The following is a 24,179-nucleotide window of genomic DNA, read 5'->3' as shown; positions in this document are numbered from 1 at the left end:
GGACAACAATGTAGACGGTTTTCCTTTCCGTGATGTGAATCTTCGGAAGGCCATAAGGAATGAGTCTGTGCTCATGGTTGGAAGGAGTTCGATATGTATCGCTCTGGTGGTCATGCATTTGAATACAATACCCCACCGCTTCTCGGTTCCTCTTCCTCTCTTTATATACAGCGGGCCAAAACAGTCCATACCGGTGGAGTGGAAGGGCTTGTCGCCGAGTCGGAGGCGACAGGGAGGTAGGTCAGCCATCCGGGGTATACTGGGCTGCGCGCGCCACTTACGGCAGTCTAGACAGGTTCGCTGGAAGCGCCGCACTGCTTCTCTCCCTTGCAGTATCCAATAACGACGTCTGATCTCCGCGAAGACTCTCTCTGCCCCTGCGTGGTGCACATCCTCGTCGTATTTCTTTATGATCAGCTCTGTGACTTTGTGTCGGCTGTTCAAGACTATCGGGTACTTAACGTCATCCGGTAGGTCTGGGGCTCTCCGCAGACGACCACCCACTCTGATGAGATTATGGGCGTCGCTCTCGGGGGCCAGGTGAAGCAGTCTGCTGTCTGATGGGAAGGGCTTTGCTCCCTGTAGACAAGCTAGCTCATCGGGGAACGAGTCTCTCTGGGCTCGTTGTAGTAGAAGGAGTTCTGCTTCTTCGTAGTCAACTGCTGAAATGTCAGTTGTGGGCTGAACCTCTGGGTGGTGCCACAGAAATGTCTTTAGCTGCGCACCCTCTAGGGTGAGGCAATCGTCTAGAACCGGGTCTGTGGGGACGAGTGTGTGTGTCAACCCACAGAACATAGGTTTCTTGTTCTCTGCCTCCTCTTTGCTCGCCTCCCGTGGGGTGGGTGTAGGCCACTCTTCTTCGGGGAGCTTGAGGAACTCTGGCCCGTCACTGTAGAGGTTGGGACGGGTGAGGTCATCCAGGGACATTCCCCGGGTGATGACGTCAGCTGGGTTGTGTTTGGTGTCCACATACCGCCAGCTGGTTACTTCTGTTAACTCTTGAATCTCGGTGACTCTGACTCCCACGAAGACCTTGTATCTGCACGAATCAGACCGGATCCATGTGAGTACGGTCGTGGAGTCTGACCACAAGATTGTTCTTTGCACCGGAATGGTGAGTTCACGTTGGATTAACGTGGCGAGCTGCGCTCCTGCTAGGGCTGCGCAGAGCTCTAGGCGCGGGATAGATTGTTGCTTGCGTGGGGCTATTCTTGAGCGAGCCAGGATGAAAGCAGTATGTATTTCTCCTCCCTCCTCTTGGGCACGCAAGTAAGCCACCGAACCGTAGGCTACTTCGGAGGCGTCGCTGAATACGTGCAGGTCGATCTTGCATGTCTCTGGCCTCACTGTGGGTGGGAAGTAGCTGCGGCGTATATTAACACCGGGGAGTGAGCGGAGTTCCGTCTCCCACTCTCTCCATGTGGATGCAAGGTGTTCGGGTATGGGATCGTCCCAGCCCTGGTCTTTGTCCCATAGCGCTCTTACAATCATCTTTGCCCGGGTGGTGTAAGGGTAGAATACATCCCAACGGGTCATATTGTCTGGCGAGTGTTCTGTATACACTCCGTCTGGTGGTCGGTATTGCCGTCGACCTTCCCTGCTCCTTGATCAGGGGTTTGTGTCTATAATGGAGCGAGTCTGTTTTGAAGCGCCAGACTAGTCCTAGTGTCATTTCTTGGGCTTCTCCTGGGATGGTCGCCATCCAAGTATCGCTGCTCGCGGCCTTGTCCTCGGGGGAGAGGCGGCGCAGTACTTGCGGGTCGCTGCTGGCCCACTGCCTGAGATCAAAGCCGCCTTTGATCAGGGAGGCGCGGAGCTTGAGTAGGAGAGCCTCGGCTTCTTCTGGCGTCGAGACGCTTTGTAAACAGTTGTCCACGTAGAAACTATTTGTCACACTTAGTTGGACCTCTTCATCTGCTGCTGGGTCCTCTGCGACGTGCTTTTGCAGTGCAAACGTAGCACAGCATGGGCTGCATGTGGTTCCGAAAGGGAGGACTTCCCATTGATAGATGGTTGGGTGCTCATCTCCGATCCTCTCTCTCCATAGGAACCGCAGCAGGGGCTTGTCCTCCTCCACTAGCCTCACCTGCAGGAACATCCCTTTGATGTCGCCGCTGATAGCCACCTTGTCCTGGCGGAAGCGTAGTAGCACGCCTAGTAGGGAGGGGCCGAGTGTTGGGCCGGCCAAGAGTTCTTTATTCAGATTTTGTGATCCGATCTGGTAGCTGCAGTTAAACACAATGCGATCCTTGCCGTTGTGGTGGACCTTGTGGTGCGGCACGTACCATGATTCGGTCGTCTGATCGGCCTCTTTAATGTCAATTTTCTTTATGTGTCCCGCTGTGATTAATTTGTTAATCTCAGCGCGGTACACAGCTTCTTGAGCGGGGTCTTTGGCTAGGCGCCGCTCTGTGTTCAATAGATACCGCTCCGTCGCCTCTTTTGTAGCACGAAAGGTGGGCATTCCCTCTCGCCTCAGGAGTGGAGTTGCGTATCTCATCACTCCGCTGACGTTGACTCTCTTTGTCCCGTGCTCGAGGAGGGCTATAGCGTAGATATCTTCCTTAGAACGAATGTCTTTCTTTTCGTTCTTAAAGGGCATTGTCTCTAGTGTCCATAGCCTCTCTACATGCTGCAGGAGTGTGGTGTCTCCTTCTGTCGCTCTGGAGTGGAGGCAGCCAGTGGCTGCTGTTCGGTTAAGAGACTTGGCGAGGGGGCCTTGTAACGTCCATCCTAGGCGGGTCTCGACTGCTGCAGGACAACCTCTGGGTCCTGTATGGACCCGGTCTATCGGGACTATGAGGTCTGCATGGTCGGAGCCTATCAGCAGGGTCGGGGTGGCGCCGTCTATGAGCGGGATAGGAAGTTGACGCAGGTGCACATATTTCTCCATCAGCTTGGCGATGGGGTAGGTGTACTGCGATAGTCCTATTTCTTGGCTGGTGAAAGCATTAGTAATCCTGTACCGTCTCTCTGGCTGCCCGCTTGCTGCGATAGTGAAGGAGACATTCTCGCCCTTTATCGTCTTTAGATCTCGTCTTATTGTCCGAATAGTCATCTGGTTCTCGCTCCCCCGTAGCCCCAGCTGGGCCGCAGCGGACGCGAGGAGAAGGGTCTTCTCTGACCCGTCATCAAGGACGGCGTAAGTGTCCATGATCTTGTCTTGGTAACTCAGGGTTACACGGACCACCTTTAAGAGCACCTGGGCGCCGCTGCTGCTAGCGGGGTCAATGTACATAACACTTGCCTTTGTGCTGTTGGATGGTGCAGGCTTTCTTTTGTTACTGTCGTGTAGGACATCCAGATGGGCTCCGTCACACCGACTACACCTCTTCTTTAGGCGGCACTCGGCTGCCATGTGACTGCGCGCACATCGGTAACAGCGCCTGTTGGACTTTATCCAGTGACTTGTTTCTTCAGCGGTCATCTTCTTGAACTGGTCACATTGTGACAACCAGTGTTCCTTCTCGCAGTACGGGCACACCATCTTCCACTTCTCTTTCATCGAGGGGTTACTGTGGTTCTTGCTGCTCGGTACTGATTCTGATTGGTGCATGACAGTCACCGATCTTCGGCCATCGTTTACTCTCCTAGGTCCCTCTCTGGAGCTTGGCGTGCTCCGCACGAACGTATCCAGCAGTAGGCTGCTGACTTCTCTCGCCAGGAAGTCGGCTAAATCTAGGAGGGATGGCTCGGGACCGTTAGGATCACGGTGGTCTCTTTGCCGCCTGAAGCGTTCCTGTCGGGCGGGCGGCAGCTTCTCTAAAATCCTCTCGACGTTCGAGTTTGCGTATAGTTCGTGCATACCCTTTTCTCGTTGCGCCCCCAGCATCCCTACCAGGGATTGTACTTTTATAGACAGGTCGTCTAGTGAGCGATTGTCTGTTGCTGGGGGTAGGCGATCAATATGCCTTATCTCCTGTATTACGTAATCCCATATACGTCCATATCTCTGGTCCAGCGCTGCTAGAGCCGCGGTGTATGGGGTCGTAGAGGTGGCATAGGCCAGCGCTATGTTGTGCGCTCGGGGCACTTTCAGGTGCTTCAATAATATTGCATACTTGTGGCGTTCATCAGCGACATCCACCATCATTGTCTCTAAGCACATCCGGAGCTCCGTGTACTGTGCTCGATTCTCATGGGTGAAGTCTGGAAACGTCGGTGTGCCAATGTATGACGCCATGGATGGCTGGCACATCGGTGAGCGTTGGGAGAGAGGCCTCCTGGGCGAGTCCCTTCTTACGCCTCTCGGTGGGCTGGTACTGGCAGGGTACCATGGCCCGCTGGTCCAGGTGCTATTCCTCGGGACTGGTCGTGCGTCATGCTCACCCGTGAGTCGAGTCGGGGGTCTGTAGCGCGGAGCCGCGGGGGTATAGCCTGGGCTGTACTGGACCTCCTGGTCCTGTGGAGTAATGTGCTGCTGTCGGGCTTGACTCTCCTCTTCTCCCTCTTCTTCTTCTGCCAGGTCATCTAGATCCTGTAGTCGTTTATTTAGCCTCTCCGCCGTGTCCGCCGTTCCTTCCTTGTAGCTGGGTCTCACTTGGACCGGTCGGGGAAGGAGTTCGGAGGGGGGTGTAGACTCTCTCTGGTGGTCGAGTTCAAGGTCGCCTAATCGGTTAGGGGAGGGTGCCCTTGACGTGTGTCTTGACGAGGCTCTGGAACCCCTTGTGGAGGGAGGGGGTGTTGCCCTGGTGATCAGCTGCTCCATTAGCTGCGCTTGTAGTCTGTCGCGCTCGGCTTCGCGCTGGATGAGAGCGATGTCGCGCTCTGCTTCTCTTTGGGCACCGTCAGCGGCACGCTGGGTGTCGGACCGGTCTCTTGCCATATTCTCTTCCGTCTGAAGGCGTCTCATCTCCAGGCGTATGTGCTCTTCTTCGCTCCGTTGCTGTGTTTGGAGTCGATCGCGTTTACCCTGGAGTCGATCGCGTTCACCCTGGAGTCGATCGCGTTCGGTAGAGGCTGTCAGGCTGACGAGGAACGCCTGTGACAGCATCCTCTCCGCCTCGCTGGGGGAAGACGCTTGTAGAGGTGAGCCGCTCCTGGCTGTACTCGTTGGGGAGTCCTGGAGCTCTATCTCCTCGGCGCTCTCCTCATCTTGTTCCGTGCAGAGTTCCACCTCTGGAGGGTTGTCTTCCTCCCGGAGCTCTGGGGGGACTACTTCTTCGGTATTGGCGGGGGGTAAAGTCGTGTCAGTTCCCTCCTGGTCCCCACCGTGAGCTTGGTCAGTTACATTAGAACCCACTAGGGCCTCTGTGGTCGGGGTATCCTGGTTGATAGGGTTGTTGGACATAATTTTACTTTCTACTTTTACTGCGTTTACTGTTTGTAGAAGGCTAGGTAGTTTACTGACAGCGTAATCCTCTAAGTACTGAGGTGGCTGTCGTCTACGTTGCGGGCGTTCTACTTTAGGAGGACCGTTTCGTGGAGTGTTCATCATAGGCCATTTCAATATTAATACCACTATATTAATATTACACCGATTACCCTCCGGCTCGAAGGACCAATTGTAACTGAGGGGTACAATTCCCTGACTGTATTGATAAGTATGGTATCATTAAACCACTACCGCTTTATGTACTTTAATTACTGGCCATACAGTACACGATATCTAAGTATGATGAACACTTTCCCACATATGAAATCAGGTCCACACAAAGGTATAAGTCAAATATTTAATATATAGCAAAAGGTACATATAATAATTACTTATTACATTTATGATTTGAATTGAATGCTCTTGTAAGGCAAATGAGTACTTGTATGCAAATCAACACTGAATGTCCAATCTCTGGTTACACAGGAAGCAAGTATACAACCTGGCTCTTAGGGGATTATAGCGATGGTCACTTAATGATTATAGCTGGATAATATACTGAAGGGGTCCCGCCGGTTGTAAGCCAGTAGGGGGGGTAGGAGAGCCGTCGGCTGTATCCCGTCTGGTCAACGATTTCCAGGGAGAATTCAGGTACAGAAAACAGTGCCCGTGGAACCTTGATCCACAGATGAATACACTTGGGCTCTCTTGTAGACGATAGCTGTAGCTGTCGCTGTCGGTCCACAACGAAGAAGAAGCGAGGCGACCTCAGTCTGGTCTGAGCGCCGTCTCACCTTGGCTCCTCTCGGGGTAAATCCAACACTCACCGGTGTTGGCGATTATCCGCTCCACAAATCAAAGCACCAAAGCAAATAGATATTCCATGCCGTATAGGGCTCAGCAGTCGTCGGGGTAGGTAATCCAATGTGCAGGTCCACTCGTCCTCGCCCAGAACTCCTCGGATGAAAGCACCACGCGTGGTCTGCCCAGCCTGGTTAAGACTCTAGATAACGCGAGGAAACGATGGGGGTGCTGCTCACTTTAGAACTCTAACCGAACGATGCACCATACATAATAGACTATTATTACTTAATAGAAATACGGTGCCAAACTCTGGCAATTCAGCTATTAATTCACACGAGGTCTCACTGCTACTCTAAGGCCAAACAGGCCGTACTACACCGCACGCGGTATCGTGGGGTGAGGCTTCACGTCTTGTTACTTAGTTGGGTAGAAGGGTAAAGGACTAAGAGGAATTCTACATTTCTTGCGCCATATTTATATGCACAGTGGACAAGTAGTGCCGCTCTGCTTTCGGTAGCCGTATTCCTGCGCGGAGCTGAGGCTAGTAAGGGCATGTCTCGTCGGTACCTTTGAACTTGAACGCCAGGGGCTTGTCCCTGGCGCCTGGTCCTTTTGTCCAATAAGAGAATGAACTATTATGGGCTGTAGTAGAATAAAGGGATATTCAGTGTATATGTACAAGGAATATACAAGGGATATCAAACGATATACAAATACTATTAAATATATATCCATAAATAAATATATATATTCGGTTTAATCTGATCCTTCACAACAGATGTCTTGTGAGATTTCACGCACCAAAAATTGCTATACAACAAAAACAAGACAATCAGACTAGTGACAAGGTAAAATGAAAACAGTAGACCCCACAGTAGCTCTATTGACGAGCTTGGTATACATTACATATACAAAGCTCTCTAACGAACCGCCGCAGATTCTGAGGGTTACTTCAAAACTCATCCTAACTAATTATTGCATGTTCGCATAGTGTTGTCGAAGGGATAAACAGAAAGCTCAAAGAGTCTCGACAAAGACCGGTGGGGTGAAAACATGGCTGCTGAAATACAGTATAAAATGACCCTTTTCTCTCCAAAGTCTCCTTTGAAATCCTCCAGTCGACGAATGCTCTGTGCTGCCGCCACTGGTCGCCAATAAGATCAGCACCTTGACCCGATTAACTGTGTGGTTATTAACAAACAGCGATAGTAATACGTTTGATTGGTGACCAGTGGGTGCAGCACAGAGTGTTCGTTGAGTTTTTTCCAGAAAACCACAGAAGAACATCTCGCCTGGAGGATTTGAAAGGAGACTTTGGAGAGAAAATGCTAATTTTATACCATATTTCAGCAGCCATGTTTTCACCTCACCAGCCTGTCGAGCCTCTTTGGGCTGCGTGTACCTGTTCCGCAACAGTAAGTGACTTTCGGGGTAGGCCTGATTGGCCCCGACAGGCACGTGACGCGGCAAACTCAGGACGCGCAACGAGGCTGCTGAGAGCTGTCGCGCGGAAATAGGCTGTCTATTGCCATTCTCTAACACAAACTCTAACCTTAACCAGCTCCTTAACAGCGCCTAAACTTAACCGTTCTAACCTTAACCAACTCCGAAACAATGCCTAACCTTAACCTTAACCTTAACCATGATAGAAAGAATATTGCCATTCTCTAAGACAAACTCTAACCTTAACCAGCTCCTTAACAGCGCCTAAACTTAACCGTTCTAACCTTAACCAACTCCGAAACAATGCCTAACCTTAACCTTAACCTTAACCATGCCTAACCTTAACCGGCGAAAGAATACACGTTAAAAAAAAAAATCACGTTAAAAAAAAAAGTTTTGATGGGATTCGAACTCACCAACAACGGACCGCAGGATCGCAGGACCGCTGCTCTGCCAGGTGAGCTATAGCACCGAATGAGAGTCATGGCGTATTTGGACGGTTACGTAATTCCGTAAGCTCTGCCGCGTGCCGCGCGGCAGAGAAAGTTGCGCGTCACGTGCCTTGTCGGGGCCAATCAGGCCTACCCCGGAAGTCACTTACTGTTGCGGAACAGTTACACGCCTTTGGGCTTTCTGTTGATCCCTTCGGACGTTTTGACGTAACCCTCGGAACCCGCAGCGGTTCGTTATAGAGCTTTGTATATACTTGCCAAGCTTGACAAAACAAGCCACAGCAATTTGCTTGGATATAAAAGAGCTTGTTACCTGGTGAAAGCCCAGGTAATCCTGGATGGTGGAAGATGCATAGAAGATGTTGCCTCCAGCGGTCACCACCAGCACAAAGCCATTCAGTACCTGAGAGGAGACACGGTAGAATCACATGGACACAGGTTTGTGCCGCGTACTCTATGGTTGCCGTGTGGGAAAGCTTAGCTCAGGTGACTGTGCCCCCCCCCCCCCTTGGGAGTATTATAATGGATGACATGTATTTGAGCTGATGAACCCTGGTGGAGATGAGACCAACCCGCAGCAGAAGCTCTCCTTCTAGAAGGTCCACTCCGTGTTTCTTCAAACCATTACCCTCTGGGTGCTGAACATTTGCAGACTTCAGGGAAACTGAAAAAGAAAATATATATATATTTTTTTTAAACAAACAATCTAGATCTTTCATATGTGGTCCTAAATCAGATACAGGTCAGATTCTCTTTTTTTCTTTTTACAATGCAACCTCAGTCTGAACACAGTCATGCGACTTTGATGCGTCTTTTACGTCCCTCTAGATTGACATTTGTCACAATTCTTTGGCGCATGCGGGTCAGTTCAGGAGCTGGAATCTGATATTGGCCACATATAGAAAAATAATGTGAACAGGAAGAAAATGTGATCTGGGGAATAAATCTGAATTGAGCACTGCAGTGTGAATGTAGCCTATGTAACCAGATAAATCAGATAATAACTGTTTAATAATTGTAACTGTAAGCAATACAATGCCCTAATTGATGGGGTATTGTGGAAGATAGAACTCCCTTCCTCCACCTCTCTGATCTCCCTTACCCATCTTCCCTTCCTACCCTCAACCCCAATAAACCCTCCCCCACCTCTCCCCAAAATGTCAAGACACCCCTCTCAGTTTTGTATCATCAATGTGATGTCTCTCACTCTAAACATTTGCACTCTGTTTGGAAGCCAAACTTATTTTTGTTGTACTGTACTTGTGATGTATAATGACAATACATTTTAATCTAACCTACATCCTAGACCAGACCTAAATTATACTGAAATTCTATTATTCAGTTGGGGCTGTTCAACACCATATTGACAAGGTGCATGGGAGGATTTCAAACTTACTACAAGACGACGATGAGCTACTTTGCAGCAGTGAAATCATATCTTTGACAGGTTCCCCCTGCTAAGCCGACCACGCTAAGTCGCTCTACTACGACCAAAGGAATACTCCCTAGCATCCATTTCACATCAACCTCTGGCGGAGGTGTATTAGGAGGAATATATACAGGTTTAAAAAAGAAAAAGTTACTGCACACAATATAATGCTACTAAATAATGTTTTATTTTGGGGGAAATAAAGCACAGGAGTAGCCATTATATCATGTGCGGTAATCTCTGTTTGCTTTCATGAAGTTATTCTCGAGATGCCGGCACTGATTGAAAAGAGCTTTTGGAGGATGTGCGTTCTCATAATTCACTCGGATTAAGTGTAATTGTGAGCCAACAACTATCAAACTGTTTCCAAACCCATCCTCCTCAAGAGTCAACAGTTCAACAAGTCTGTTCTAGATTACTCACGCAAACCCCCCAGGCCAGCCCCGTCGGGAGTCTGGGTAATCACCAGAGTTCCTGGAGAAGACTAAACACTGAAAGTCCAGAAATCCTGCGCGTAGGCCTACAGGGGCCAAAGAGATAAACAAACCATCCATCCCACCGGGTAAATGAGGCTCAGCAATCACAGTCAGAATTACAGTGATTATCCCAAGTTTAGAGTGTTCTTAGTTTTACTTCTAACATAGGCCTCGTGTTTGTCCCTAAATACAGGAGGAACCTAGGCTAGTAGGCTACATATTTTGTATTAGATTAGATTCAAATGTAGTCATTATTATACAGCACAAGTACAGTACAACAAAAAGAGGTTTGGCTACCAAATGTAACAGAGTGCAAATGTGACAGTAAAGTGCAACAGCAATATACAATGTACAGGTGAACTGGGTATAAAATATATAAATGAGTACTACTGAGTATAGTACTAATCAGATGTATGTACAGAGTTGTAGTATACTATTAATATATACAGTGATAAATGTATAAAGACACTATGGTACTAAGTCATGCTGGCCAGCAGCGTAACTAGTACGAGTAGGTAAGGGATATCTACAGATATAGATATAGTATCTACAGATATGTAAAAATGATTATATGTAGGTATGTACAGACAGATGTGGATGGTATATATATATATATATATATATATATATATATATATATGGTATATACAGCATTATTGTACATGCTCTCATACAGGGTTATATGCAGGTGTATAAGTAGGTATATAGAAGGATTGTATGCAGGTATGTTCAGACAGATATGTATATGTGTGTGTGTGTATATATATATATATATATATGTGTTAAATATAAATATATAAATGTATATTTATACAATATATACAGCACCATTGTATCTTGTTCCGTTGAGCTATTTGTGCACCAAACCACAAGACAGGTTGCCTCCACCACGCACCAGAGAAAGGTCACCGCTCACTACGACAGAGCAGTGAGCAGTCGATGTGATGAAAGGGACGGACCCTGTGGCAGAGTTTCAGTCTGTCGTTGGTCTTCCAACACACGCAGCGCAAAGTGAGGGCGGCAAAGATATGTCACTGAGGCTTCAATTGACCGACAAACCGGTTGTATTAGCATTATCCACTGAAAGCACAGGCTCCAAACTAGTTAATTTGCTCGAGGGTGGCTATTGACGGTAATAATGCTAACAAAAGCCATTCTACTGCCGTGTGAGACATATATTTAGACATATTATGCTAACGAGACGTTTTCAGGGCAGCTGAGCAGTAAAATCCTCCCCCCCCCCCCCCCCCCCCACTGTGAGGATGGCAAAGGAAAATCGAATTGCCGTCTCTTTGACATCTTACTGAGAAGATAATATTGTTCTGCAATAATACAATACAATAACATTTGCTGTGAGTATGGTCTTTTCAGGTCTTTCTGTATTCTTTGATGGCTGAGTAGGCATTATTTGGGTACCCCTTCAGTAATCTTAAGATCACCGGACTGCCATCTTCCAGGTTGATATATTGGAGACCAAGTCACCAGTGAGTCACCTAATGGGAGGGGGTTACAGCACATGCTCAGATTCTTTTGACGTAAAGTGACATCGCCTCCATTTACCCTCCTTGGTTTCATTGGGCATGCTTTGGTTACTTTCAGGAAGTGGATTTATATACCCCAAAATGGCAATGGTAAATGGCTACTTTTTTATATAGCGTTTTTATCCAAAGCGCTTTACAATTAGTTACTCAGTCACATTTTACCCATTCACTCACATTCACACACCAACAGCAGAGGAAACCATGCAAGGTGCCAACCTGCTCATCGGGAGCAATTAGGGGTTAAGTATCTTGCTCAAGGACACATCGACACGCTGCCTGGGAGGAGCGGGAATCGAACCGGGAACCTCCGGATTGCCAGACGACTGCTCTACCTCCTGAGCCACTGTCGCCCCATGACTTCACTGACGTACTCTACAACCAAAACAAGTGGCCAATTTAAGCCCCAATGCGGACAATGTGCTTTTCAAGTGTACGTGGATTAACAGTTTACTTTCGTCTGTTCTTCACAAATGATGTAAGCTAGATGCTGCATATTGTTTCTGTTGGCGGGACAAAAACGTAACTTCCCTACTGCACAGTAGGAGCCAACGTATGACCTACTGGATGAACCCACTGAACAGTAGGTTCTAAAAGCATAGAATGTGGGTATTAGGGTTAGTAGCTTCTGTAGGTACTGGGGTCTTAGGGTTAGTAGCATCTCTCCGATTGTGTAGACACTAGGGCTGACCTCCGAATATTTTTTTGGAATTTGAAGCTTCGGGGCCGAGATTCAATTTTAATTCGAAGCTTCGAGATAAAAAAATAAATAAACATTTGAAATATATATATATTTTTTTTACATTTTATTTTTTTTATGTTGTGGGACTTGTACAGCACTTTGTTCAACTTTGTCAGTGCTGTAAAGTTTAAACTTTTTTTTTTGTATTTTTAATTTTTTTGTATTTTTTAAACATAACATCAAATTAGACACACAAGCATTAACAGTAAACATCCAATGAAATCACCATTTAAATAAATGTAGTATACGAGATATATACCTAATACTTGCTATCTAATACCTTACATACATATGCTCTCGCTTGCTCACCCCCCCGGACCCCCACTTGGATAAACCTCCATTATCATTCGTTCCTAACCAGGCACTACAATTCATATGCTAGCTTTTATTCTCTCCACCACTTCTAACCAGATTGCAATTTTGGTTTCACTGACACCTAAAATTCTTGCTGTAGATATTTCTAGATAAATCACATCGAGATAGATAAGAACCCATACCTTCCGGCAATTTTTTTCCGGTTGAAACCATCGCGATGCTATCAGCTTTTTAGCCGCTGTGAGACCAGATAAAACTACGGTAGTCTCTTTAGCTTAAGTTTAAACCTTTTTAAATCTTAGACAAACGAAACACTTTGCTTTCATGAAATATTGTAAGCAGTCATTTGAGGCTTTATAAAAGCAGCACAATGAACACAAATCTGTCAGTGCCGAGTCTGACCTCATCTTAAATAACAAACAGTTTGTTGTAGTTAACAAAGAGAGGCAGAGTTGATTTTGCAACAATTTTTTTTTTTTTTTTATATATTCAAATGTTATTTTCATATTCGAATCCCATGCCCATCGAACGAAGCTTCGAAGTATTTAAGACAGCCCTAGTATACACAGATGGTAGTGGGGTTGGTAGCTTCGGTCTGATTGTGTAGGTACTTATGGTAGTGGGTTGGTAGCTTCTGTCTGATTGTGTAGGTACTGATGGTAGTAGGGTTAGTAGCTTCTGTCTGATGTGTAGGTACTGAGGCTAGTAGGGTTGGTAGCTTCTGTCTGATTGTGTAGGTACTGAGGCTAGTAGGGTTGGTAGCTTCTGTCTGATTGTGTAGGTACTGAGGGTAGTAGGGTTGGTAGCTTTTGTCTGATTGTGTAGGTACTGAGGGTAGTAGGGTTAGTAGCTTGAATATTCTGTTTGATTGTGTAGGTAGGTAATAGGTACTGATGGTAGTAGGGTTGGTAGCTTCTGTCTGATTGTGTAGGTACTGAGGGTAGTAGGGTTGGTAGCGTTTGTCTGATTGTGTAGGTACTGAGGGTAGTAGAGTTAGTAGCTTGAATATTCTGTTTGATTGTGTAGGTAGGTAGTAGGTACTGATGGTAGTAGGGTTGGTAGCTTCTGTCTGATTGTGTAGGTACTGAGGGTATTCAGGTTAGTAGCTTCTGTCTGATTGTGTAAGTACTGAGGTTAGTATTGTCGTGTTTTAGTTTTTATAAAAGTGCTAATGGTAAGTTAATGGAAGATAGCCTGATTAAGATAGCCCTGTCTGCAGAACATTGCAGAAAGAAAATTGCAATGAAAGGGAACAACCGCAACACTTGGGGCAAAATGTCATGGCTTGTCTGTCTCACTGCTCCATATCCATCAACAACCACTCTATCCTCCCTTCCCCCACAGTGAAAAACTTGGGTGTTCTATTTGACCCCAAACTATCATTCGAACCACACATCAATAACATCACCAAGACATGTTACTTTCACCTTAGGCTGGTAAAGATATGCCTCCTAAAGTGTGTAAATGGAAGTACAGGAAGTACTACTGCTTGACCTTACTCCTAGAACCCACCTCACCCCTGCCCACTTTGACAACCTAGGATGGCTTAGAGTAGACGACAGAGTACAGCAACTTGCAATGGGCCTGGTCTACAAGATACACTACACGACCAAGGTACCCATGTACATGTCAAAATACTTCCCAAAGGTCAGTGAATACCACGATCACAACACCAGAGGGAGCTCCACAAATCATGTTAAACCCAGATTCGGCTCAAATAAGGGACTAAACACGTTTCGCAATTATGCCACATCAATGTGGAACGCCCTACCCAAAGCTGTAAAGGAATGTGGATCACTACCCACTTTCAAAACCTCTCTCAAGGGACACCTACGGGAGACTGCAATTCAACACTGGCCCCTGTAAATATCCTAACCCAACCCCCTCCAATGTACAGTAATTTACCTAGTATGGTTGTCAATAGTCCAATGTACAATTTTGTTTGTTTGTACAGTGTCTCCTCCCCCCCCCCCCTCAATGTACAGTTTTACTTGTTTATACAGTGTGCCCCCCCCCCCCCCCCCCAACCACCTCCAATGTAAATTACCCAGTATGGTTGACAATATCCCAATGTACCCAACCCCCCCCCACCCAACCTCCTCCAATGTACAGTTTCTACGTCAAATGTATATACTCCCTTTTCTTGACTCCTTCTGTATCACAAACAGTACTGTATTTGCAAATCTGGTATGTCATAAATGTATAGATGTAGCAGTACTGACTATCTGTATGTCATGTATGTCATATATGTCCTGATGAATTGAAAATGGGGGACCCTGATGTAAACAAGACGAAAGTCTTTCTCTGGTCTGCATCCCCTTAACAATTGTGTGTATTGAGCTGTACTGTATTGTACCCATTCTGCAATCTGTTAATAAAGTTTTCAATCAATTCAATCAATCAAAAACAGGCTACAGGCTTTCCGGTTTCGACAAAACAATTATAGAACGTGTGAAGTGCACAATATGTCCTCGTTTAAACCACTGCAACGGCTTTGCCTGAAGAATTTACTACATGACCAGGACGTTCTAGCTTGTTTGCCGAGAGGATTCGGGAATAGTTTGGTCCGTTCGGAGGCAGCTTCCAGGGGAAGTACATACACATTCTACCCCATAGACACACTTTCGGCCGTAGTTCTTTACCAGGCTTTATCTCACGGAGGAGATAAAACTGGGAATGAGGTTACTTTCACCTGACCTCAGGAACATTTCTCATTAGACCACTATTGTACCCCTCCAACACTGAAAAACTGGTTCATGTCCTAATTTTCTCCCGTCTAAATTACTGTAATACATTGCTCATTGGCTCAACATCTAAATCCCTCCATAAACTTCAATTAGTTACAGAACACCTCAGCCCGCATCATAACCTGTTGCCCCAAGTTCACCCACATCACACCTGTCCTCTCCTCACTTCACTGGCTCCCTGTTAAGTATATGATTGACTTTAAGATCGGTCTCCTCACTTACAAAGCCCTCCACTTCCTAGCACCTGCTTACATCTATAACCTCCTTCAACCCTACACTCCCTATACTCCCTCCGCTCATCCAACTTAGCCCTTCTGAGCACACCACACTACCGCCTTAAGTCCATAGAAAACAAATAATTCTCCTCCTCTGCTCCCAGACTCTGGAATCAACTCCCATCACACATCAAAGAAGCACCATCCATAGAAACATATAAGTCCCACCTCAAAACCCACCTGTTGAACCTTGCATACCCTCACTCCTGACCCTCCAACACTTACATTTACACATCTGTACACACCTATATATTATTTATTTTTTTCTGTTTTGTCTCTAAGCTGTCTCCCTCTCTCTGTAGTATCCCCACCATGTTGTCGTTGTGAATGTACATGTACTGTGTTTGTCCATGTACTGTAATGCAATGTCTGTAAAGTGCTTTGAGATACCATGTGTAAGGCTCTATAATCAAATAAATGTATTATTAATTATTATTATCTGTATTTATTACAGTATGTAAATTGTGGATGGGCTCGCTGCACAGGCTCAAATGCAACTTACAGTAGATAGTGTGTGTGTGTGTGTGTGTGTGTGTGTGTGTGTGTGTGTGTGTGTGTGTGTGTGTGTGTGTGTGTTGTAGGTGTGTGTTTGTAGGTGTGTGTGTGTGTGTGTGTGTGTGTGTGTGTGTGTGTGTGTGTGTGTGTGTGTGTGTGTGTGTGTGTGTGTGTGTGTGTGTGTGTGTGTGTGTGTGTGTGTGTGTGTGTGTGTGTGTGTGTGTGTGTGTGTGTGTGTGTGTGTGTGTGTGTGTGTGTGTGTGTGTGTGTGTGTGTGTGTGTGTGTGTGTGTGTGTGTGTGTGTGTGTGTGTGTGTGTGTGTGTGTGTGTGTGTGTGTGTGTGTGTGTGTGTGTGTGTGTGTGTGTGTGTGTGTGTGTGTGTGTGTGTGTGTGTGTGTGTGTGTGTGTGTGTGTGTGTGTGTGTGTGTGTGTGTGTGTGTGTGTGTGTGTGTGTGTGTGTGTGTGTGTGTGTGTGTGTGTGTGTGTGTGTGTGTGTGTGTGTGTGTGTGTGTGTGTGTGTGTGTGTGTGTGTGTGTGTGTGTGTGTGTGTGTGTGTGTGTGTGTGTGTGTGTGTGTGTGTGTGAGAAAGTGAGAGAGAGATATAAGAGATATAACGTTAGAGATAGTAGTCCGGAAGCACCAGACTCATGATCAGAAGATCACCGGTTCGAGCCCCGGTCAAGGCCGTTGTTGGAAAGTGGTGTTGTTGTCCAACATGGAGCACTCTGTCCTCTAGACTTGGCAGTAACAATATAAGTATAAGTCTTTATTTGTCATCAGATTAACACTGATGATTAATTGCTGACGAAATGTTCTCTGCACCTCCCATCCCGTCATCCTTCCCCCCAAGGGCAGCCGGGAACAGACAAGGGCTGCGGCGAGCGCCACACCCGGGGACCAATCCAAGTGCTCCTGTCCGTCTTCGTCAGGGACAGGACAGCGTTAGCGATCTGTTTTGCATGTTTTTCCATTGGGTTTATCTTATCAGGAGGGGAAACCCTTGCGAGCACGGGGAGAACATGCAAACTCCACACAGAAAGGCCCGGGAGATACCCCACCTGGGCAACACGGCAACCTGGTCCACAAGCGGGAATCGAACCCACAACAGCTGTGAGGCAACAGTGTTAACCACTACACCACTGTGCCGCCCATTATGGTGACAGGGATGTTAAACGGACATCTCGACTGATTTGTCATTAACAACCTCTTAAGCTGCAACGTCCCTCATATGGGAAGTTTTTCAGATTTTTTGCAATCGGCACTTTGGTGACCCCTAGTGGCTCGGGTGTGCATATTTTGTAATACAATATATATATCGAATTGAAGGCTTATTTGTTGCCTGTCGATAGCGACAAAATCCATTCAGCGGTTCTCGAGTTACATGCCGGTATTTGAGGCTTGTGCAAAGTACACGGTATTGCGCAAAATACCACTCACGACTCAGGCTGCAGTAGTTCCGTCAATCTAGATCCAATCTCAAAAATTATTGTGGATCATTGTAACCAATGAGGGTGGCTTTCCAATGATACCCCACATGGGGATCTAAATTAAAAAAAACTAAAAACACGAAGAAACACAAAAACAGGAAGAGCAAAACAGCCGAATGAATTGAAGTCTATGAGAAAACTGAGTTTTTCTTTGTACACAGTTTACCAAAATCACTCCTAATCACTCATTTCTGAATGGATCTTTATGAAATTTGGATATGTACTACATAAGGCTTCAGGCTATGGCTCCGTCTGGATTTGTAAGCCATACCACCTTCTGGGGAAATAGTACCTCTGGACTACTAACTACTAAAGAAAAACTTGAGTAACAAGTTTTTTAACAACTCAAGTTCAGACCTATGTAACTCTATTACTTTAGCACTAAAAGTAATTAATGGACAAATTAATGAAAGCAGATATGGATCACTAGCCTAGCTGTTGGCCAAAAACACCTCTCCCGGAGTTTTAAGCTAGGCTAGTGACCCATATATATATTTATTACATGGCGTTTTAACATTCGCCAAAATGCTTGATTGTGATTGGTCAATAGCGCTCGGTTGCCCCTGACAGCGGTCAATTATTTCTCGATAATTCACCGCTGTCATGGGCAACGCGCAATAATGACCGCTGTTAGGGGCAACAGAGCGCTATTGGCCAATCACAATCAAGCATTTTGATTGCAGTCACGAAAGCTAAGCATTACCATTATGCACAGCTGCACTACATCAGTGCAATCAAGTCCACACACCTGCCGGCTGCCGGCGATGACAGAGGAGCCACAGAACAACTGCGTCTGCATTTGATCTCGTCTTGTCGATGGTGTCAAATTAATTAGGTATATTGTTAGTAAGTTAGCCATGTAATAAGCGGGATAATGTATAGCTATACTCGGTCATTGTCGCAAAATAATTGACCTTCACTGCGTTTAGAACACCTCGGCTGCGCCTCTGTGTTCCAGAGCGCAGTGTCGGTCAATTATTTTGCGACAATGACCTCGTAGCTATACATTATCCCTTACATATATATATATATATATATATATATTCCATTCATTCGTGCTAAAATAGATTAGCTAGATTAGCTTGCAGCCGGATAGCTTTCTACTGAATGCACAGAGGAAATTAGTATCCATCTTCTTGTCAACTCTGGAGAAGACTGTAAACGCATTTCTCATAATGTCAGCATGTTCATTTAATAGCACCGTAATAACACTGTAAAACTGTGATAAATGTATTCACTATACGCGTGATATGAAATGTCCATGCCATTTCATCTCTTAACTTTGACCCCATTGCTCAGCCCTGCCTTGTTGTCCCTCCAGCCACTTGCTTGTCTATTACTGTCCCTCTCCCTGGTTCACTGTATGAATGCCTTATTGGGAAAACAAAGCTAGTGCAGTGGGCTAAATGAACTCCCGTCATGCCTTACCACTGAGATGGCTCTTGGCGCGGAGGAAGCTGACCGAGAGCCTCAGGACCGTCAGCTTGTCCAGCTTAGACACCACATCCTGGGGGAAAGGGAGCAGGTCGGCTAGCCTCTCCAACTCCCCATTCAAGCGTTCCCTGTGTCTCTTGGAAGGATTCGATATGGCACAATCTGCGGCTGTGACAGTCTTCACACTGCAGGAGGAGAGGATCTTTAAAAGGTGCACTTATGCAGTTTGACGAGAGACATTAACCAGCGATTAGGGCACTTTCCACAACACAACTCCATTTCCTACACATGTAGCCCAATTGTTATACTTAATCTATTTTATGTCATCGTAAATGAATACAAAATAATTTTGAGGCACTATGAACCAAAGGTTAACCTAGTATATATATATATATAGAGGATACATTTTTCAATGGTCAATTTGTTTTTTAGTTTGTAAACTATTTTGGGCCCTGTCAAAGTAAACAACAACGACAACAACTTTTCAGTCGGCTTCCTAGCTGAATGAATGAAAACTTTATTTAACAGATTGCAGAATGGGTACAATACAGTACGGCTCAATACACACAATTGTTAAGGGGATGCAGACCAGAGAAAGACGTTTGTCTTGTTTACATCAGGGTCCCCCATTTTCAATTCATATTGGATGGCTTCAGTGTAACAGCGGCCCAATTTCCTCGAGGGAGTAACGTTAGTTAGTTGATTCAGTTGTGAAAATAAACCATGAATAGCATCTTTTCACTTTTCAGAGTTTCCCAAAACTAACTTACATGGTCTTTACTGCACATTCACGTATGGATACGTTAAAGTAACGTCACAACACTTGCCAACTAACGTTAATGTTAACTTCACCTGAGAAAGTCCTTACCTTTTTTGGGGCTTTTTCCTTTTACGGTTTGCGTAATTTGCGGTATTCATGTTTCACATTTCAGACATCTAGTCCTGTCTGATCTAGCTATAACGTTATAGTTAATGAGCTGGTGTTGACTTCCTGTGTCAGTAAACCACCTACCCGTTACTACACACTCGGCTATTATAGAGTTAGCATAGCAGATATGACACTGTAGTAGCCATCTACTTTTAACTCGTTTAGTATAAAATACTGCACGAAAAGTTGAAACCCGCATGCTTGCGGAAAATGTTAGGTGAGTCCATAATGGACCGCAACGGAAAATAACGTAAGTTATCTCTCAAACACACAAAACTAACATCACATCAGCTGGTAGAAATGTGTAATCTAGCTATGATGCTATCAGCCTCTCGATGCGGGTGTCCCTCCCCGGTGCACGCGTGGGCGTTCCTGTGCCGTTCCAGCCAATAAGGTTCCTGGCGGGACAGCTGGGCGTTCCTGTGCCGTTCCAGCCAATAAGGTTCCTGGCAGGACAGCTCAGCTGTAGCTTGATTGATTGATTGATTGATTGAAAACTTTATTAACAGATTGCAGAAAGGGTACAATACAGTACAGCTCAATACACACAATTGTTAAGGGGATGCAGACCAGAGAAAGATTTTCGTCTTGTTTACATCAGGGTCCCCCATTTTCAATTCATCAGGACAAATATGACATACATGACATACAGATAGACAGTACTGCTACATCTATACATTTATGACATACCAGATTTGCAAATACAGTACTGTTTGTGATACAAAAAGAGTCCAGAAAAGGGAGTATATACATTTGACGTACAAACTGTACATTGGAGGAGGTTGGGTGGGGTTGTGTGGGGGGGGGGGGGGTTGGGTAGGGAGGGGTTGGGGGGGGGAACACTGTACAACTGTACAAGCAAAACTGTACATTGGGATATTGACAACCATACTAGGTAATTTACATTGGAGGGGGTTGGGGGGGGGAACACTGTACAAACAAGCAAAACTGTACATTGGAATATTGACAACACCATAGGTAAATTACTGTACATTGGAGGGGGTTGGGTTAGGACATTTACAGGGGCCAGTTTCGAATTGCAGTCTCCCGTAGGTGTTCCTTGAGAAGAGTGGTTTTGAAAGTGGGTAGTGATTCACATTCCTTTACAGCTTTGGGTAGGGCGTTCCACATTGATGTGGCATAATTGCGAAACGTGTTTAGTCCCTTGTTTGAGCCGAATCTGGGTTTAACATGATTTGTGGAGCTCCCTCTGGTGTTGTGATAGTGGTATTCACTGACCTAGTACAGTATATTATATCCTCCTCCCTTCTCTACCAGGAAACTTTTTGAAAATCTTCGTGGTAATGTTTGGTATTTTGTTGTTGTTGTTGTTGTTGTTGTTGTTGTTGTTGTTGTTAGGGTTAGACTTCGGTCTGTCTGTCGTGATAGATCTGTATGTCGTGTATGTCATAAATGTCATGATGAATTGAAAATGGGGGACCCTGATGTAAACAAGACCAAAGTCTTTCTCTGGTCTGCATCCCCTTGAGCCGTACTGTATTGTACCCATTCTGCAATCTGTTAACGTTTTCAATCAATCAATCAATCAATCAATCAATCAATCAATCAATCAATCAATCAAACCGGGGTTAAATTTTGCGACAGGGAAAACATGAAGGCTTCCAGTTAGAGTCTGTTAGACCGAAGTCTAACCCTAACAACAACAACAACAACAACAACAACAACAACAACAAAATACCAAACATTACCACGAAGATTTTCAAAAAGTTTCCAGTACTGTTACATTCAGATATTTATGACATACAAGATATACAAATATACAGTACTGTTTAAGAGACAGAGATCCTAAAAGAAAATATATACATTCGAGGGGGAAGAAACTGTACATTGGAGGGGGTTGTGTGTGGGGGGGGGGGTTGGACATTTACCGGGGCCAGTTTCGAATTGCAGCTTTCCGTAGGTGCTCTTTGAGAGCGGTTTTGAAGGTGGGTAGGGATTCCACATTCATTTACGGCTGTGGGTAGGGCGTTCCACATTGTTGTGGCATAATTGCGAATAATGTGTTTAGTCCCTTGTTTGAGCCAAATCTGGGTTTAATATGATTTGTGGAGCTCCCTCTGGTGTTGTGGTCGTGGTATTCACTGACCTTTGGGAAGTATTTAGACATGTACATGGGTATCTTAGTGGTGTAGTGTATCTTGTAGACCAGGCCCATTGCAAGTTGCTGTACTCTGCCGTCTACTCTAAGCCATCCTATAGGTTGTCAAAATGGGCAGGGGTGAGGTGGGTTTTAGGAGTACGGTCAAGCAGTAGTCTGACCAGTTTGTTTTGTGATGTTTGTAGTCTTGTTTTTAGTGCCTTTGAGGTGCTTTGGTAGTGGTACCATGAGGTGCAAGCATAGTCGTAGTACCCTTGGATGAGTGCTCCTGTTAGAGTGTTTTAATTCATTAATTAATTGTCATAAGTTGGCGTAACTTGATTGATTCATATGCTTTTTTAATACATTTATTATTTAATTTCTGCTTATGGCTGACATCTACAAAACCAGGGGTAATCCAGACCCGGGACGTATCCTGCTTCTGCGGCAGTGCATGCAGATGCTTTCTCCCAAAAGAGTGCTCCTTCATAGGAGCGAATGTGGAGTCAGATAAGGAGAATGCAGAGCCAGGACCTGTTTTGGAAGTGGGAAAGTGGGTCCTTGTGGAGTATGATGCAGAGTTGTTCCCTGGCACCATCACACAGGTATGTAGAACTAGTTTTAGATATGGACACTAGTGTTGTGAAGGATCAGATTAAACCGAATATGTATATTTATTTATATATATATATTTAATTGTATTTGTATATCGTTTGATATCCCCTGTATATTCCTTGTACAATATGCATTGAATATCCCCGTTTCTACTAAACAGCCCATAATAGTTTCATTCTACCATTGGACGAGAACCTGGCGCCAGGTTGCCATACCCCTAGGTCCAAGTTCAATCGTGCCGCCTAACATGTCGAGGCAAACCCCCGGTTCCGCGCAGTAATATGTCGGGCGAAATACGTGTGGTACTATTTGTTCATAGCGCATATATATATGGCGCTCGTAAAGTAGAACTTTCTTTTAGTCCAGTTCTTTACCCTCCAACAGAGTGACAGACGCAAAAGCCTCCCCACGAAGCACGTGCGGTGTAGTAGGGCCTACTTGGCCCAGAATAGGCATTGAGATATCGTGTAGATTAATAGTTGAATGGTCATAGTTTGGCACCATACCGTCGAGTTGGACGTATTCTATTAAGCTAATAATAGTCTATTTATGTATGGTGCATCGTTCGGTTCGAGTTCTACAGTTATCAGTACCCCCATCGTTCCTGACGTTATCTGGACGCTTATCCAGGCTGGTCAGACCCCTAGTGGTGATTGCATCCGAGGAGCTCCGGGTCAAGAGTGACTGGACCTGTATATTGGATTACTCTACCCGACGACGGCGAGCCTTCCACGGCTCTTGGATTATGCTTTGTGTGCTTTGATTATTCCATGGATAAAGGCCAACACTGTCGAGTGTTGGAATTACCCCCCGGAGAGGACTCCAGGTGAGGCGGCGCTCTACACGTGAGGTCGCACCACGTCTCTCCGTTGTGGACCGGCAGATACCGTTCCACAGAGGGTCCAGCTGTATTCGTCTGCTGCCCGAGGTTCTGTGGGCACTGTGTCTAAGACTTTGGATTCTCCCAAGACACCGTCGGCCAGATGGGATACCGCCAGCGGCTTCTCTAACCCCCCCCTCCTACTGTCTTACAACCAGCGGGACCCCCCCCCCCCCTTTAGTGTATCCAGCTATAATCATTTAAGTACCATCGCTATCGTTTCCTAAATATTCCAGGTTGTATACTTACTCCCTGCGCAACCAGAGATTGGACATTCAATGTTGATTTACCTACGAATACTCATTTGCCATAAAAGTGCATATTCAATATTTCAAATCATAAATGTAATTAAGTGAATGTTGTATACACCTTTTGCTGTATTAAATATTCGATTTGGTACATTTGTGTTGGTTCGTTTCATCAGGTGGGAAAGTGTTCATCATACTTATATCTTGTACTGGGTGGCCAGAAGTTAAAGTACATGAGGTAGTGGTATTAAATATCATATCTAACAATACAGTCAGGGAATTGTACCCCTCAGCTACAATTGGTCCTTCGAGCCGGAGGGTAACTAGTGTAATATTAATATAGTGTTATTAATATCGAAATGGCCTATGATGAACACTCCACGAAACGATCCTCCTAACCTAGAACGCCCGCGGCGCAGACGACAGACACCCCAGTACTTAGAGGCTTACACTGTCAGT

The 24,179-nt window shown here is 45.7% G+C and overlaps 1 protein-coding gene across 1 annotated transcript in view; it reads right to left on the bottom strand.

The window, feature by feature from the left end:
* The window catches only part of ahr1a (aryl hydrocarbon receptor 1a), a 45,872-nt gene extending 25,697 nt beyond the window's left edge, over positions 1-20,175 (bottom strand). Inside the window, exons 1-4 of the mRNA XM_084336464.1 lie at positions 19,820-20,175; positions 18,946-19,136; positions 8,586-8,677; positions 8,327-8,416 (exon numbers count right to left, since the gene is read on the bottom strand). Of these exons, the coding sequence (XP_084192590.1) occupies positions 8,327-8,416; positions 8,586-8,677; positions 18,946-19,136; positions 19,820-19,869 (423 nt within the window). The 5' untranslated portion in view covers positions 19,870-20,175. The remainder of the gene's footprint in view (positions 1-8,326; positions 8,417-8,585; positions 8,678-18,945; positions 19,137-19,819) is intronic.
* Between the last annotated feature and the right edge of the window lie 4,004 nt (positions 20,176-24,179).

Source organism: Notolepis coatsorum, assembly GCF_963971535.1.
Source record: "Notolepis coatsorum genome assembly, chromosome: 19".
NCBI classification, from domain to species: Eukaryota; Metazoa; Chordata; class Actinopteri; order Aulopiformes; family Paralepididae; genus Notolepis; species Notolepis coatsorum.
Note: the sequence above shows the minus strand (reverse complement) of the source record. Positions and strands in the feature narration are given on the sequence as shown.